Source organism: Larimichthys crocea, chromosome X, assembly GCF_000972845.2.
Source record: "Larimichthys crocea isolate SSNF chromosome X, L_crocea_2.0, whole genome shotgun sequence".
Lineage (NCBI taxonomy): Eukaryota > Metazoa > Chordata > Actinopteri > Sciaenidae > Larimichthys > Larimichthys crocea.
The window spans coordinates 21588683-21606365 of record NC_040020.1 but is presented as its reverse complement, the minus strand read 5'-3'; the positions used below and the strand labels follow the sequence as shown (position 1 = coordinate 21606365).

Sequence of the window (17683 nt, the reverse complement as noted above, 5' to 3'; positions counted from 1 at the left end):
TACTGAACCCCAAATTGCTCCTGAAGGCTGCGCCATCGGAGTGAATGTGTATGAATGGTTAGCTCCTCAAACTGATGAGCAATTTCTTGTGCAACACAGCAGTGTAAGACACTATCCACTTACAGGGCAGCTATTCCCCAGTGACCTCCAGATTTCTTCCCAGCTTCAATGAACAGTGACAGGCCAATGAGGTTGATGGTGGGAGCAATAGCCAGCGGGCCAATGAATTTCAACACAAGGCCCACAAGCCCAGAAAAGCCCAGGACAATCTGCAGCAGAGAGGAGACCAGGATGGCTCCTTGGATCTGTGGATGATGAGGTTAGAGGTTGTTTAAGATACATAAGCAATGGGTTTTTCTCCGTACCCAACTATAGATCTATAGAACATTGTGTTCCCTGATTCAAAAACGTTCTTCACATAGTTTCATAGAGTAAATGTGTTATATGAACTTCATTAATGTACATGAGCAATTGGCTTCCAACTCATTCCAGTATAAAGAAAGTAAGTATATAACAAATGTAAGTACCAATAACGAATGCTACGAATGTGCGAGACACCTTTTTACCACCATAAATCCACCAGTACAGATGGATTTATGATTCTCAACCTGATATTTTGATTCTGTTGAAAACCTAACCCTACACTGTCATTAAAATTGTATGTAAAATAGTAAGTCTTGTAAAACAGATTTTTATTTGAAAGTGCAGAAAAACATCTGTGATGTACTGTATATGTTACATAAAAAGTACTCAACAAACCATTTGAATTTAATTAACATTTTAAATAATGAGTCAGAGTCATTCCAGAAGCTTGCATTAAACCAACTTCAACTTGAAAAGAGCTCAATTATAGGAATCCAATATTATATACAATGGAAATTGGGTGTGTCATTGTGGGTCTCCACCTTTGGGATCATATTTTACCTTTTTTTGTTTTTACCTTCATATATAAAGGTAAAAACAATAAAAGGTTCCTGTTTTTACAGACACATCCAGGTTTTGCCCCAAATTTCAAATTTTCAAAATTTTTCATTCAGAACTTGCTGAGAAGTTTGGCCTGCATATCTCTTTTTGCATGCCAAAAAAAAAATGTTACATTTTGTGAACCATATGACTGTTTCTATCAGGATACAAACATGTGACAAAATGATACAGGTCTTCTTCGTTCCCCTTGAATCCATTACCAGTGCTCAGGTGACTGATTGGATTCACTGTAGACACATGAGAATCATGTTCTGAGAATCATATTCTGGGCCAAGTGAATATTTTACATACCTCACGCATTCGTGACATCCAGACCTCATCAGAATTTTCCATTTGCATATGACTGGTGCCATTCTGAAGGTGCATGGACAGCACAGCAGCCTTTTGTGGAGCCGGACATTGCCACTTGGGCAGAGCGAGAATGGCCAGGGTCGGAGTGATGAAACTAAAGGTTCCTCCCTGGAGGATTGGTAACCTGCAAGTTAGTAGGTGACAGGATTAAAGGTCAATGTCAGTTCTCTGTGTACCAGAAGGACCTGGATCTGATAATAGTAAGCCCAAAGGAAGAGCTTGGAATTTTAATAAGAAGGGTACATTTCTCACAGACAGGTAGTCGGGTCAGTCCTTAGTACAAACTTTTCCTTTGGTGAATAAATGATTCATCGTTAAACATATCTCCACAAGGATTTCACAGACGGTGCTCCAGGAGTTCAAATCAACTTGAAATTCTACCATAACAGCTTAAAACGGTCTCAGACTAACATCATACAGAGATTTAGGTTGCAATTGAGCAAAATTATACAGCTTCAGTCACCCATAGCAGAAGTTATCAACTATTTGGGCTGGTGACCCCATACAGGAACCAGGTCAGCGTAAGAAGAATATTTTTTATGTCTTTTCCCGTCCACTTTCCTTTCCCAGCAATCTTCTAGCAACCCTCAGATTTGATTTGAGACCCTTTGGGGGTTCTGGCCCCCTGGCTAGGAACAAAACCACTGACCTACAGATATAATTTTAACTCTCGCTGCAGTAATTCCTGCAGGATATTTTAGCAACATTTACTGTATTCTGCACTGATCCTGTTCTCTGCATGGTTATAATTTTCCTCTCTGCATTGTTGCTGATTTCATGTTTGGAAGTTAAATTTCTCATCATAAACGCATATTGTCACAGAACTCTATGCACATTTTAATTTCAAGAACTACTGTTACTGCTTTTAAGGACTGTATATGACTGTAATGTAAATGCATTTTTGTCTATGTGTGTTTCACAAAGCACTTTATTTCATAGTGTTGAAATGATCTATAACAACACATAAAGATCAACTTATTTTTCAGTGTCAAGTGTTTGCTAGAATCCCATTTTTGTCCTTTTAAGCTTTTGCCAAAATGTGTAGATGGAGAACTCAAATAAAAGCATTAGCTATTTGTTCAGGGTTAATGTTACAGCAGTGCTGAGGGGGCAGGAAAGTGTGTGCGCGAGGATCCCTGTAGTTTAGTGTATTGTACTGTACTGTACTGTTTGTGTATGTGGGAGGTAGCTGCATTGTGGTAACGCATAGAGATTAATGCATCAGTTTAAAAAGGATGTTCTTATCAAGTGCCAAGCAGCTTTCACATCTCTATCATAAGAAGTAAAGCTATGTAAGCGTTGGAGATCAAAAGGCTTTAAGAAAAAAAAACTGGTTTTACAGTGGCTGACTGACTGACATTTTAACTCCACATGAAACACCGCAGGGGTGTTTGCATGAGCTGTGACTTCAGGCTGTTGCAAATACAGCTCAGCTTTGTCTGAGCATGAAGTTTGTTAAAATCTTCCACCTCACAGGGACGTCAATGTCCACGGTCAACATTACTGTATAAGGCTGTAATGAAGTCAGTGGTATCATATGAAACTAGAAGACATCCACTGGCACAAACCATGTAATGCTTTTTGGCAGGGATAAATAATGCTCCAAAGTTAGGTGGATGGAATCATCTCTAGAGTACCCATGAGTTTCCCCATTACAGCCATGCCCACTTTATTCTAATTCTATGCAACTTTGGACGAAACCCATGCAATTTTGGCATGCAATATAAATATTATTACGTAGTCTATTTGAATATTTCTGCATCCTACATATTTTTGGATATGCATACATTGGATCTGACTGAAAAGCTGAAAATCTTTAGCGAGCATACATGTGTGATGCAGTAACCATTTGATTATACAGTTGTCCCTCGCTATAACACGGTTCACTTTTCGTGGACTCGCTGTTTTGCAGATTTTTGTGTAATTTTGCATGCTTTTTTTTTACAGTGTACTGTACAGTATGAACGCACATTGTGTTCTGCGTCCTGATTGGCTAAGTGAGAACCGCACGTGTTCTGCGTCCTGATTAACTAAGGGAGAACTGTACAAAATGCGTGTAAAAAGGTGTATAAAAGTGTGTGGTTAGGGGTTTTACGGCCTTAAAACATGTATAATAATTGTAAAACTTACTTCGCGGATTTCGTTTATTATTTCGTTATTGAACCAATGAGACATAATAGAATATGAGATTATGCATCATATACTTTTATCATTATGTTCTGAGCTCTTATACACTCATGAAAGAAGTAAACTAGCACTGCAAGGAGGAAGCGTACAGTGCGCTGTCAGACAAATATAAAACCTCAGATTTAAACACATGAAAGGGCAAATATATGAGCTTCCTCCATGTTGTGAACATTCTTATCCAGGGCAGTCCCCCTGGTTTTACCTGCTGTAAATCTTAAAACTGACTGACAGAACTACTTAAAACATCAACACACACATACAGTTAAACACAGAATACCATCCCACAGAGAGTTGGAGTTCACGTAAGCAGAGCATTTTTCACACACGTGAGCTCTGACAACATTTTTGTCCACATGCTCTCTGTGTCGCTGGAACTGCTGTGTTGTGCTGTCCTGTGAGAGAATTAGGGTGTGTTACCTGGTGCCAATAGTTGTCTGCATTATCGTAGATAATCCAGACACAAAAAATATGGTGGAGATTAGCTGGCTTTTGGCGACGTTGTTGTCCTGTATACAGAGGGGCTCGGCCAGGATCAGCGGGATTGCGATGATGCCTCCGAATGCAAGGATGTAATGCTGAGGAGGTAAATGAAAGTGGACACATTTGAGACCTCCAAGGGTTAAAAGAAATAATAATTTTCCTTCACACTAACATAATCTTGGCATCTTGGTTTCCCTCACTGGTCTTTATTTCAACTTAAATCTGAAAATTGTATGCATGTATGTAAGACATTTATCTCAACTTTCAGATGCAAAGGAGGTGTTCCAAAACATGGTATTATATATCACATATAGATAAGTAAGCTAACATAAACATCATGTTTTTATGACATAGAATGAAAATACTAAAGCTGTTTAATTACTTCAGCAAAAAGACAGATTAGAAAGAAAGTGACCGTCCTATGCAGCTTAGCTTGAGCAGCTATCATAATACCATACCTGGCACATTAGATCATGTCAAACCACATTACACACTCATGCACGAACAAGTCCTCCAAAACAAAGCAGTCAAACAGGTTTTGTGCCATTGTCTTTCAAAAACGGTACCTATTAACCTTCTTTAACTCTGCTATCAAAACAACATTGTTTGTTAGTACAGTACCTCTCCAAACTAATATGTGAACTTTTTCTCATCTGCCAACACAATTGTGATAGTTTCATATGGTTTGTCATCAGGTAAATGCTGTAATTGGTGTTTATTCAGAAACATTGTGTAATTGTGTAAAATATAATGTAAAAACCACTGCAAACTTCAGTTGCCGTTAGCTAATCTTAGCTAAGTTTGTTAGAAGTTTTGCCCGGACAGCTTGTCAGAGCACCAGGGAAGTGTTTATATCACAGGTGTTTTGGACTAAAGGGTAGAGGAGGTTTTCAGGCCTGGGCATCAGGGAATGCAGAGTGGGGCTGGTGTTGTTCCAGAACTAGATCCAGGTGAGTGGGCAGTGGGATTAGCAGCTTCTATGGACATGCTGACGAGACTGAAGAGGATATTGACAGAAGAAGCTAAGAAGAGAAAATGAGAGTGACCGAGTAAGATGCCACCATACAAAAGGAAGTCTAGGACTTAATATTAGTCATTGGCAAGAGCTTCGTGAAAATGAAAGACTGAAAGACAGACACCAAGCTCGGCTTCTTGCTGTTGGACTAGTAAGTAATATTAGCCGGCTGCTGTATCTTGTGTTGTTGCACTTGCTTGACGTTTGGCTCTAAGCAAAGTTGTCGACTGACCAGTCTCAACAAAACAGTACAAGCATAATGGTAGTACTAATATAGTATTGTGTTGGACTACATTGTGTTGTATGATTTGCACCCCCTGTATGTCATTGAGTTCAGAGCATAAAAACCTGCTTAGTTTTTTTACAAGTCCCAAATAGCCACTAGAAATTATTCTTTCTTCCACATCACTTCTATGGTCCTATTTAAAAGCACAGGCTTTATGAAACAATGATCCCTGCAATATTTTGTCATTACTGTATCATATGTATGTTATGAAAGATAGATTCACAGTATTTTTTTTTTAATTTAATGATTCTGATACAGGCAGGTTTGTAGATTGCCATTATAACCTAATATTTGTATTTATTTGATTATTATATATATTCCGATATATAATAATGTGAGGCTTAACTGTCCTGAACACTACCCATGTGCGGGAATGTGTGCATTGAGGGGGTAGGAGATAGTTGGGATTGCAATTGATCCATAAGAATTTAGACTGGAAGGGGAAAAAATTAAAGACAGATGTTGATAGGCCTCACTTGATTTACGGGGGTATTTTCAAATTTACAACGCCCATAAGTCAGATGAAGATGGCTAAGGTCAGTTTCCATGACAGAGGAAACAGGGAGGGGAACTCCCTCAGGAACTACACATTTTATATGGCCTCATGCCATCTCAAAAGGTTGTGTACTTATCTCAGATTGACAGAAGTTCTGCTTTACAGTTGTATAAACCTCAGCATGTTTACAAATTGAACATGAAAACAAAGTGATACTTTTAGATTTATTTCATATGAATGTTGCCTAGAAAAATCTTGGTGGGGAAGTTAATGACCAAAGGCCCTGTCTGGCCATCTTGGTTTATGTATGCAGCACAACAAAGTATACTAAAATATCATCATGCACTAAATTTTTTATTTTTTTTTTGATAGTGGTAAGATGTCATTTTTTTAAGTCATAAAGGGGGCCATGGTTTCAGGGACATGAGACAAGTGACCTCTCTTTTGCCCAAGTATATTATTATCCTTATCCTTATTATCCTCAAAGGTACTTTAAATATGTTTAAAATTACCACAATTCCACTACACTGCCAAACAGCTTGCTACTCTTTTATTACAAAGAGGGCTCACCTATCGCTCCACAAATTTCCGACTGAATGTTATCCTGGCCTCACAAAAATATTTTTTCAGACTGATCTTTGGCACATATTTTTTTTCTTAATCATAGAAACAGGTCTGCTTATCAGATAAAGTTGATGTACTTGATGTGTGATTGCTACAGTTTTGGATTGTATACATTTGGTGGATTGGACTTATATGGATAAAAGCTTAAGCAAACACAACAGCGGTGGTAAATATGTAGTAAGACACAGGCACTGTACTTGAATACATAGTTAGGTAGGCAGTATATCTTCATCAGCCATCGGTGTGCATGTGAGCAATATGCACGCACACTTTATCTACTATCAAATCAAACCAAACACAATGAGGGGATGATTAACCTCATGTCTGCAGTGACATGCCCTACAAGATGAAGATGATTCAAATGAGGTCACTACTAAAGTGTGCTGCCTGTTTGATATTTGGACATTTGACTTGACACAAATAGTTGTCAGACTTTTTGTTGTGACTCGGAGATGAGGAAGTTGACATGGACACACGTGGACACAATTTGTTTCAGTCAACCACCTTGGAATTTACATCTCATTGACTTTTCCTGTTATGTCTTTACTGTTAAAAAAGAGAGAGTTTTCAAAGGGCCCTATGAAACACGCTTCCCCCTGTCTTAACGAGCACTAACCTTTGTTAACAAACCCTAAACTTGTAATCGCTGTCATGTGTCTGGGTGGGTTTTTGTCAATTTCTTTTCAGCAACAATGCAATACTTTTAATGAAGACCAAAAACAGGAAAACACTGACTATTTTGCATGTTAATAACCAATTTCTTAATGAATGGCTGCTATCTCGACTGGTGGATGTCAAGAGCCAGTCATTTCAGTTGAACTTCATCATGATAGTGGGGCATACAGGGTCGTCATGTTAATGAATAAAGTAAAGGCTACAGTTTAAGTTGATTTTAATTATTAATTAATCCCAGATTTGTTTCTTGATATCAGCAATAGTGTACAATGACCAGTGGGACAAATCCCAAGGTCTTAATGTTTTGTTTGTTTGAGTAACAGTCCAAACCCCAAAGAAGATCAGAAGCCTGATCCCGACAAACTGTGGCATTTTTTGGCTTGAAAAATGACATTGGCAATGAAAAAAAAAAATTATAATAAATTGTATTTTTTGAAAACAACACAATCAATCACAAGCTTCAATGACTGGATAACACATAGGCCTAGTCACTTTCTTGGAAGTTATTCTACTGATTTCTGGGAAATGTTTGTGCTCGAGTTAAAACACAGAGGTGACAAATAGAGGTGTCAGGGGCTATAAAGGTTGAAACATGGGGAAAGGTAATGATACCTGTGGAAAAACAGCTGCTTTTGCAGCTATAAAAGTAAAGCATCCAAAGCCAGGGGAGAAAAAGATGATCCCCTTGGGAGGAAAAATACGGTTATTTGTCTCTTCTTTCATTTTTTTCCTTTATGTTTTAAACTTAAAGAATTGAGCATGATAATAAGCTGAATTTTCAGTTGGCGTTGCACTCTTAGGATAACTTGTACTGAGGCCCACTGTTCCTATATTTCTACGAATAGCCAGGTGTCTGTAATATCACACAGCAAGCTCCAAAACAAATATTGCCAGAAAAATAATGGCTAACTGTGGATGGAAATGATCCAATAATGAATAACATACGAAACATGTCTTATATCACTGTTAATAACTTCCTCAAGGATATGATGTTGTAATCTATACCTTTGATGTGTTCCAATATGTGTGATGACTCAAGAAACTGAACATTATTACTACCAAAACACTGGAGAAAAAATAAACTAAGCAGCCAATAGTTATAATTATCACAGCGGTCTTTAAACAGACATGCCTTGTTTCATACCCCCGGGTGAAAGAAATAAATTTTTTTTAAATATGTTAAAAAGTACCACACACTTCAAACACAGTATGCTGTTTGTCTTTATGGTAATTTAATGCACAAGAAAACAGAAATAATTTGGCCTACACTCAGATTCATGACTAACAATTCAGAGTTGATCAATTTCACAGTGCTCACTTGTAACTAATTTAACTGCATGATTCAAATGTCATGGCAGCTCTGCTCTGAAATAAAACTCGTGACCTTGTAGTCTTCTGATTTTCTTATGCAGGCTCAGGCATTAGTAGACAAGGATCTTTTTTTTTTCTTCTTTTTTTTCCTGTAAATTGCCCTGTATATTAATATTTTCTTAATCTGTATTTTTTCTTTGGAGACGTCCTCTCATTCTGGATATTAACCTATCATGACCTAAATCTGAAACTTTCTACTGCATATCTAAGGTTTCTGCCTCTACGAATAATTTCCTGCTGTCAGGTTTAATGTCAGAATCAAATCCCTGTGAATTACTGCTTTAATGCAATTTAAGGCAGCTGCTAAAAAAGTGCTTTAAATCACATCAACAAGTTGTTGATATTGATGCACTGTACAACAAGCATTAAATATGACATTTAGGTATGCATGACCACATAATTTGAAATTTCATCACTACATAAATCTACTCGCAAGTTGGCTATCATCTTTGACTCCCTCCCTTTACAGTGAACGACCAAAGCTAAAGCTAAATCTTAAATAATTTCTTCAAAAAGCAGATCTACTTCTTCATCTAGGGTGACCATATTTAAAAAACCCAAAACTGGACCCTTATTTTATTCATTTTACAAAGAGTAAGCCCTCTGGAGACCTTTGGAAAAAGGCTGTATCTCTCTTCAGGATGAAAATAGCACACTGATTGACTGATACACAGACAGACAAAACAGTGTTAAATTCAGACATGTGGTGCATTGTTTATGTTTTTTTTTTTATATTGGTTTAGGGAACAATGAACAGGACAGATGATAATGAACGTCTATGTAAGCGCTGAAAACAAGTTTAATATTAACTGAGGTGAAAACTGGGCATGGTGAACGTTGAAAGACATTTTAGTGTTTTACAGATATTTGTTGGGAACTCGGACACCTAGCTTGAAACTGGGACAATCAGACAAATTGGGGCATTGGGTCACCATTGCATTACAGTAATGTAAGCAATCAACACTGTTATGTGATCAAAAAATATATGCTAATGTTTACTATGGTATGCATTTTTATACCAAAGGTCCCACTAATCACTAGTATGTCTATTAGAAATTAAATGATTTCCTCTAATGATAAAGGGATTGTTTGTGGTGACAAATTCATTATTACCAACTTTGTATTACTACAGACAAGCTCTGATGAACCCACTGTGCCCTACCGGCCCATCACAAAAAATGGTAGGCAAAGTTAGTAATAGCTACTTAATGCTTAAGTTGCTCAGTTAAAGAGATACAAATTTTAGTCCAAAACAGAGCCATTCATCAGGCAGCAACATAACAAGACAATTATTTTGTCTAAAAGGGCTTTGTGGCTGTCAGTCTGCCATTCAAAAATCTCAATAAGCAGCTTTAATGAAGAATTGCTGCAGGACTGATCAGTTTATGGAGGATAATAACAATACTTCTACAGCAAATACTTTCACACATGGTCATGAGAATATACCTGAAACCCAAGTAGAATGCAGAGGTACCATGGTGGCCTGTCATTAAGGGAGTAAACCAAATCTACACCCTTATCCGCTGTCTCCTCCAGGGCCTCCGTGTGGGGCTCAGCAATGTCAAGTGTCAGCTGTGGTTGTTCATCACTGTCTTTGCCCTGGGAAACAATCACAGCAAAGGCAGAAAAGTTATTCATTCATCAATTTCATTTATCCAAGCAACATCAAATAAAAAACAATATTTTCTTATAATTTAGGTCTAATTCCATCCAGACTATTTGGACACCAACTCCCAGAATTTTCTAACAACACAAATAAACCAGTCACTCACCATTGTGTTGCAGAGACTGTCACAGAGCCAAAGGTTCCTTAATGGTTTTGCTTTTTTCTTTAAACATTTGTTGGTTTAGATGATCATAAATACTGAGCATAGGCACGCGATTAAAGTGAGTTAGGGCATTTTATACATCCATGTGAGTGATAGTGGAAGGCAGGTGGGGTGAACAACATACCTTCGTTCAAATCTTATCAAGATGCTGTGGATGAGCTTGCCAAAAACTAAACTTCTCTGGTGGTCTTCCTACACAACATTTTTATCCTTTTACAGATGTGAGAAAGTGAAACAGAAGTTTCTGGCAGTTCCTCGAACGGCCACTTGAGACAAAACAAGCAACAGTGGATGGGAAACAAGTGACAACCTCCATGGCTATAAAATGAAGTCAACACAGAAGTGCCAAAAACTGCTTGAGGCTGGTTACAGAACAAGACAACTGTTCTGAAACTGAATTTTGATATAACTAATTATATTAGGGCTTAAAGTTATGCAGAATTAAGAGCGTGGCTACTTGGATTGACAGGAGGGTGCCATTACATGTGGCTTGTCTGAGTAACCAGGTTTTATTCAGCCCACCTCAGCTCCACCTACGATCCACGTCTTTGCCCATTTTTGGATTAGTCGCAAGGCAGCGGTGGAAGGAATGCCAAGATGAAGACGACCAGAGCAGCCACGTGCTGAGCTTTGAGCTCTGAGTGGACAGTAGAAACAGACTACTCTGATTTTCAAATCCATGTAAAGCTTGTATGGTAGCAGTTTCCAGACAGGGTACTATGTTTTGCCAGAGAAAAAAAAGCTGCCTCAGTTAAAAAAAACAACAACAGTGAATAGGATTTAGTGGCATCTAGAAGTAGTTGCTGATTGCAACCCCCTCACCCCATCATCTCCTTCCTAGTGTGAAGAAGAAACTATCAAATCAAATCAAATCAATTTTATTTGTATAGCCCAAAGTCACAAAATACATTTGCCTCAGAGGGCTTTACAATCTGTACAGGGAGTCATACCCTCTGTCCTTAGACCCTCGGTTCACAAAAACCCTTTTAACAGGGAAAAAATGTGGAAGAAACCTCAGGAAGAGCCACAGAGGAGGGATCCCTCTCCCAGGACGGACAGACGTGCAATGGATGTCACGTGTACAGGACAAATCAACACAAATATATTGTACAATTACAATGACTGATAAAATGACAATGAATTACAATGAATGATAAAATGACCACAGTAGCAGATATGGTAGTAATAATGACAGTAATAATATGCGTAGTGGACGTCGTGCAGGATCACAGCAGCAGCCACGATCCATGAGAACCTGCTGGACGAGCACAGAAATTCCGGGGAAGTTTGGTTAGTAACATGCATTAATGAGACATGTCCACAGATGGAGAGATGGAGAGAGAGGGAGAGAGAGAGAGAGAGAGAGAGAGAGTGAGTGAAGGAGAGGGTTCCCCCGGCAGTCTAATCCTATGGCAGCATAACTAAGGGGCGACCTGAGCCAGCCCTAACTATAAGCTTTATCAAAAAGGAAAGTCTTAAGTCTATTCTTAAAAGTGTTGACCGTGTCTGCCTCCCGAACCCAGAAAGGTAGTTTGTTCCACGGAAGAGGAGCCTGATAGCTGAAAGCTCTGGCTCCCAATCTACTTTTGGAGACTATAGGAACCACAAGGAACCCAGCGTCCTGAGAGCGCAGTGTTCTAGAGGGGTAGTAAGGTATTATGAGCTCTTTTAGATATGATGGTGCCTGACCATGAAGAGCTTTGTAAGTAAGGAGAAGAATTTTAAATTCTATTCTAGATTTAACAGGTAGCCAAAGCAAGGAAGCCAAAATGGGAGAGATGTGATCTCTGATCTTGGTTCCTGTCAGAACACGTGCAGCAGCATTCTGAATTAGCTGCAAAGTCCTAAGAGACTTATTAGAGCAGCCTGATAACAAAGAGTTACAATAGTCCAGCCTTGAAGTAACAAATGCGTGGACTAGTTTTTCTGCATCCGCTTGAGAGACAATGCGTCTGATTTTAGCGATGTTACGTAAGTGGAAGAATGCAGTCCTCGAAATTTGTTTTATGTGGATGTTAAAGGACAAATCCTGATCAAAAACAACTCCAAGATTTTTTACAGTGGAGCTGGAGGCCAGGGTGATCCCATCTAAAGTAACTAAGTCTCTAGAAAGAGAGTTTCTGAGGTGTTTGGGTCCAATTACAAGAACTTCAGTTTTGTCTGAATTTAACATAAAAAAAATTGTAGGTCATCCAAATTTTATATCCTTAAGGCATGCTTGGAGGTTAGTTAACTGATTGGTTGCATCAGGCTTGATCGATAAACATAATTGGGTGTCGTCAGCATAACAATGAAAATTGATAGAGTGATTCCTAATAATGTTCCCTAAAGGAAGCATATATAAACTAAATAGAAGTGGTCCTAGTACAGAACCTTGTGGGACTCCATGACAAACTTTGGTATGCATGGAGGATTCATCATTGACGTGAACAAACTGAGATCGATCTAAAAAATATGACTTAAACCAGCTTAGGGCGGTTCCTTTGATGCCAATTTGATGTTCCAGTCTCTGTAAAAGAATTTGATGGTCAATGGTGTCAAATGCAGCACTAAGATCTAACAGGACAAGTACAGAGATGAGTCCTTTGTCTGATGCCATTAGGAGGTCATTTGTAACTTTGACTAGTGCGGTCTCTGTGCTATGATACACTCTAAATCCTGACTGAAAATCCTCAAATAGACTATTGTTATGGAGAAAATCACACAGCTGATTAGCTACAGCTTTCTCAAGTATCTTAGACAGAAAGGGAAGGTTTGATATCGGCCTGTAGTTGGCTAAGACCTCTGGGTCTAGAGTGGGCTTTTTAAGAAGAGGTTTAATTACAGCTACCTTAAAGGACTGTGGTACATATCCTAATAATAAAGACAGATTAATCGTATCCAATAAAGAATGACTAACTAGAGGTAAAACATCCTTGAGCAGCCTGGTTGGGATGGGGTCTAAGAGACAGGTTGACGGCTTAGATGAAGAAATTATTGAAGTTATTTGATGAAGGTCGATGGGAGAAAAACAGTCTAAATACATATCAGGTTTTACAGCTGTTTCCAAACTTGCTGTATCAGAATGCAGATCAATGCCTGTTGAGGGCAAGAGGTGATTAATTTTGTCTCTAATAGTTATAATCTTATCATTAAAGAAGCTCATGAAGTCATTGCTATTTAGACCTAAAGGAATAGATGGTTCAGTAGAGCTGTGATTGGCTACAGTGCTGAAGAGAAATCTGGGGTTGTTCTTATTTTCCTCTATTAATGAAGAGTAGTAGGCTGCTCTGGCATTAAGGAGAGCCTTCCTGTATGTTTTGAGATTATCTTGCCAGACTAGATGAGATTCTTCCAGTTTAGTGGCACGCCATTTGCGTTCAGATTTATGTGCCTCTTGCTTTAATTTACGAGTCTGCTGGCTATACCATGGTGCTAGCCTTCTTTGTTTAATTATTCTTCTTTTTCAGAGGTGCAATAGAGTCTAGAGTTGTCTGTAATGAGCCTGTAATACTATCAACAAGATGGTCTATTTGTGAGGGGCTAAAGGAAGCAGACAAGTCCTCTGTTACAGTTAGACATGGCATTGAATTCAATGCTGAAGGAATCACTTCCTTAAATTTGGCTACAGCACTATCAGATAAACATCTGCTGTAGAAGTTTCTACACAAAGGCTTATAGTCCAGTAATATGAACTCAAAGGTTATTTAAAAATGGTCAGAGAGAAGAGGATTCTGTGGAAAGACTATTAGATTATCAATTTCAATGCCATATGAAAGAACAAGATCAAGAGTGTGGTTCAGACAATGAGTCGGTTTATTTACACTTTGACAAAAGCCAATTGAGTCTAATAAAAGAGATAAACGCAGTACTAAGACTATCATTGTGGTTGTCCACATGAATGTTAAAATCACCTACAATAATTACTTTTTCTGTTTTAACTATGGTGCCACAAAACTGGTGAAAGGCCCTATCTAGGGCCAGTGTTTTTGTTTTTTTGCTATCATAGTAAAAAACAAAAAACAAAAAACAAAACTATTCTTATTCTGAAGCGATTATACACCCATGAAAACAGAGTTATGCATAATATATTTAATTTCTGACACATTCTATAAACAGAGCCCCCTAAATCTGATAGGATGACAGGATGCTTAATACAGATCATATTAAGAATTTTGAGAGTCCAAGGTTTGGACTGCACAGGTCTGACTGCTCTCTCCATGTGTCTGTCAAACTGCCTATAGACACTGCAACTGCCATTTGGATTTTGATTAAGCACATGTTGAATGTGTCCATGGAGACTCAATGTTGAATGTGCATAACCACAGATGCATGTATGTTTGCTGTCTGTGTCTGCTGCTGTCCATTTAAGAGCTCTACATCTGTTGTATAATTTTCCAGGAAATTGAATAATTTTATATCTAACATGGTGGCAAACCACAGCTAATAATTTCCTGAACCAGCAGCAGCAGGACTCTGGACCTCTGTGACTTTATTTTTGGCTCAGGCTGCTGTTCAGTATCTGGAATATGATGCCAACAGAACCAGAGGTTCGGCTCCCATCAGGGTGACATAAATGTGTGTGTGTGATGTGTTATTTAGTCGACATTTTGATGTAAATCACCTAATAAGGTACGTGACAGGTAATTCCCTAACTGTTCATGTCAGAGTCAAAGTCTGTTACAAATGCCAAAAGAACATTGAAACAGAAGATCTTGTATTTTTTCTTCCTTGTTCCTGGAAAAGAAAACATTTTTCTTTTCCATCTAAATCATTTTTGGTGAGATCAAATGGAAGAAAAATGGATATCAAGTGTGGTCTCATGCTCAGGAATGCAACAACGAAAGCTCTATCTTTCTTCCTACTACCTAAGGCAGATGGAGCAGGTAGTACGGCGAAAAATAAGTCTCAATAAGAGCGACAAATGGGATGCACAAATAGAAGTTTTGAAGATTATGATGATTTATAAATCGATTGTGGTTGATAATAAAGTATGTCCATGTACATGCAATGGTCAGAATATAGTCTCTTGTTTGACATGACTAAAACAGTACAGTCAGCGTAGCTGTCAAAATAAAAGCACAACATGTTTATATTCTATGTAAATCATACAGATTATACATGATCTTTTGGAGGGAAAATGCCTTGAAGATTTTACATAATTGAGATTCTGGATCTTCTACACCAGTCCCTAAACACAACATTTACTCACGGAACAAAGGACATTAAGTCTCCATACTCTCATAAATTTAACCAAATCCACATGCATCATGTGACTTATGCCCACACATACAGCAAATTCAAAATGAAAAACAGACATTTATATAAAGAGGAGGGAGAAAATGGACTGGATTAATGAACTTACAGTTCAGTAAATCTTCTACACAATTAAATTCACATCTGTCACTGAAGCTTGTTTCTCTCAGTTTTCAACAGACAGCCTGTTCTGTTGAAGGTTTTTGTGGCTATCCTTTGGAAAAACGTGACAGGTGATGACGCGGATGTGAGCATGACTTGTATTAATGTCTATTAAGGCTGGGTGATGTTCAAGGACCACCCGATACGTGAGACCAGGAGCTTTCTTCAAATGCAAAGAGGTCAGCTCCCTGAAAACAGGCCACATGGGACAGATCAGTTTCCTGTGGGTTTGTACACTTTTGAGTGTGTGGCTGTTTGAAGTGTGACTACGCCTGGTTTTATTTGTGTTAGCTATGGAGCAACACATTTGGATGATATGTTGTGATATGATATATTTTGGACCATAAACTTTTTTGTTTTCAGGATTATATATTTTCTATTATATACTTGTGTATACAATATATGACAGGATGCCTCATGAGACACATGAGCTGTCTTCAAATGCAAAGAGGTCACTTCTCTCTTAACACAGTCCACATGGGACAGATCGGTTTGCAAAGGGTTTGTTCAAACTCTTTTGAGGATGTGTCTGTTTAGAAGTGTCTGTGTCTGTTGGAGGAGGTGGGGGATTAGGTAAAGAAATCTGAATCTGATCTGAAATTACATTGCAGAGTTGAGGCTCGATAAATTCTGCAGTAATCTTGTGGAAAAAGAAAAAAATATGTTCCATACTCTGATTGACCCTTTTTCCTGTTTGTAGGAAACTATGCCTTTGTTTAATATGAGTTTAAACAGTTCATGTTATATCTTAAACAAAGAAAACAGAGAAGAAAAATAATGTGTCAATGTGAACTTTTTCTGTTTCCTATCTGCACACCTCTCAGGGTGCCAGATTGTCAAAAAAAAAGATTTGCACATCATGTTAACTTTAATCTTAATGGACACACTTATGGAGTAATTTATACAAACGCCTGTAATATTATTATTATTACTTCTTGTTTACCTAACAAGAAGAGGGGATAGGGAGGTAATGCACATTAATAAAAGAAGTTCTGTAAATGTACCAGAGTTAGCCAAGAGGCTTTTCATCTGTAGGACAGATGTTACAAAGTCATCCTAAAAACAGAATATACAATTGAACAGAGCACTATAGCTACCCTTTCAAACCATGTTTAAAACTGAAATCATTACATCTTTGCACCAGAAACCAAAAAGTCCTGAATAAATTCAAATTTTCACCTGAATAATAAATGTTTGTGTGTTTTTATGTGGGAATCACTATTTATTTCATCACTATTAGTTTTATTATTTATTTATTTATTTGAATTTTTTTTAAACATATACATTAATACTTTACATCAAATGAAAACAACAACAATAATATACCAGTTTCAGAAATGTATTAAAGAGAAGACATGGTGACAAAGACCATATTTTAAATTATGGCTGTAATCCTGCTCAAGTGTGTTTCAAATCTTATTAAACAAATTAAAGCTCAGTGTACTGCAATGTATCACTAATTAATAACAATGCCTGGTCTATTGTTTCATCCTTTTTACTGGATGCCTCAATTATTACAGACCAGACCGCAAAACTCAGTCTCAGTCTAAACCACATGCTGCAGCCTTCTCTCTGAAACTTGTATCCAGCCAGACAAAACACCTTGTTGTGTGCATCCCATCTGTCTCACATGTGACACGAGACAAACTGCGCAAAATGCAGGCCCATCTGCATCACATTTTGTCTCTGTCTTTCTTATGTCACAAAGTTCTCAGCAGGTAGTGCACGCAGATGTTTGTGGCAGTTTTTACTTGACCATTTGCCTCCATCTAGTGGTTATGTACCTGCACACCAGTAACAACAGGAGCGAATGGAGCAATCCACATAACCAGTGGTGGAAATACTATCTCTGCTATTTCCCTTATTGTGACGGTTCCCTGTGTAATTGAGTGTGTGTGCTCCAATACCCAGCTGATTGGTGGAAATCCCTGGGCCCCAGTTAGGGAGAGTATAAAGCTCCACCCATTAACTCTCTCTCTCTCTCTCTC

At 38.1% G+C, this 17683-nt stretch overlaps 1 protein-coding gene across 1 annotated transcript in view; it reads right to left on the bottom strand.

Moving 5' to 3' along the window:
- si:dkey-106n21.1 (solute carrier family 23 member 2) overlaps positions 1–17683 on the bottom strand; it is a 48425-nt gene that overhangs the window by 17746 nt on the left and 12996 nt on the right. Inside the window, exons 2-5 of the mRNA XM_019254608.2 lie at positions 9916–10068; positions 3940–4097; positions 1276–1459; positions 124–305 (exon numbers count right to left, since the gene is read on the bottom strand). Coding sequence (XP_019110153.2) covers positions 124–305; positions 1276–1459; positions 3940–4097; positions 9916–10068 — 677 coding nt within the window. The remainder of the gene's footprint in view (positions 1–123; positions 306–1275; positions 1460–3939; positions 4098–9915; positions 10069–17683) is intronic.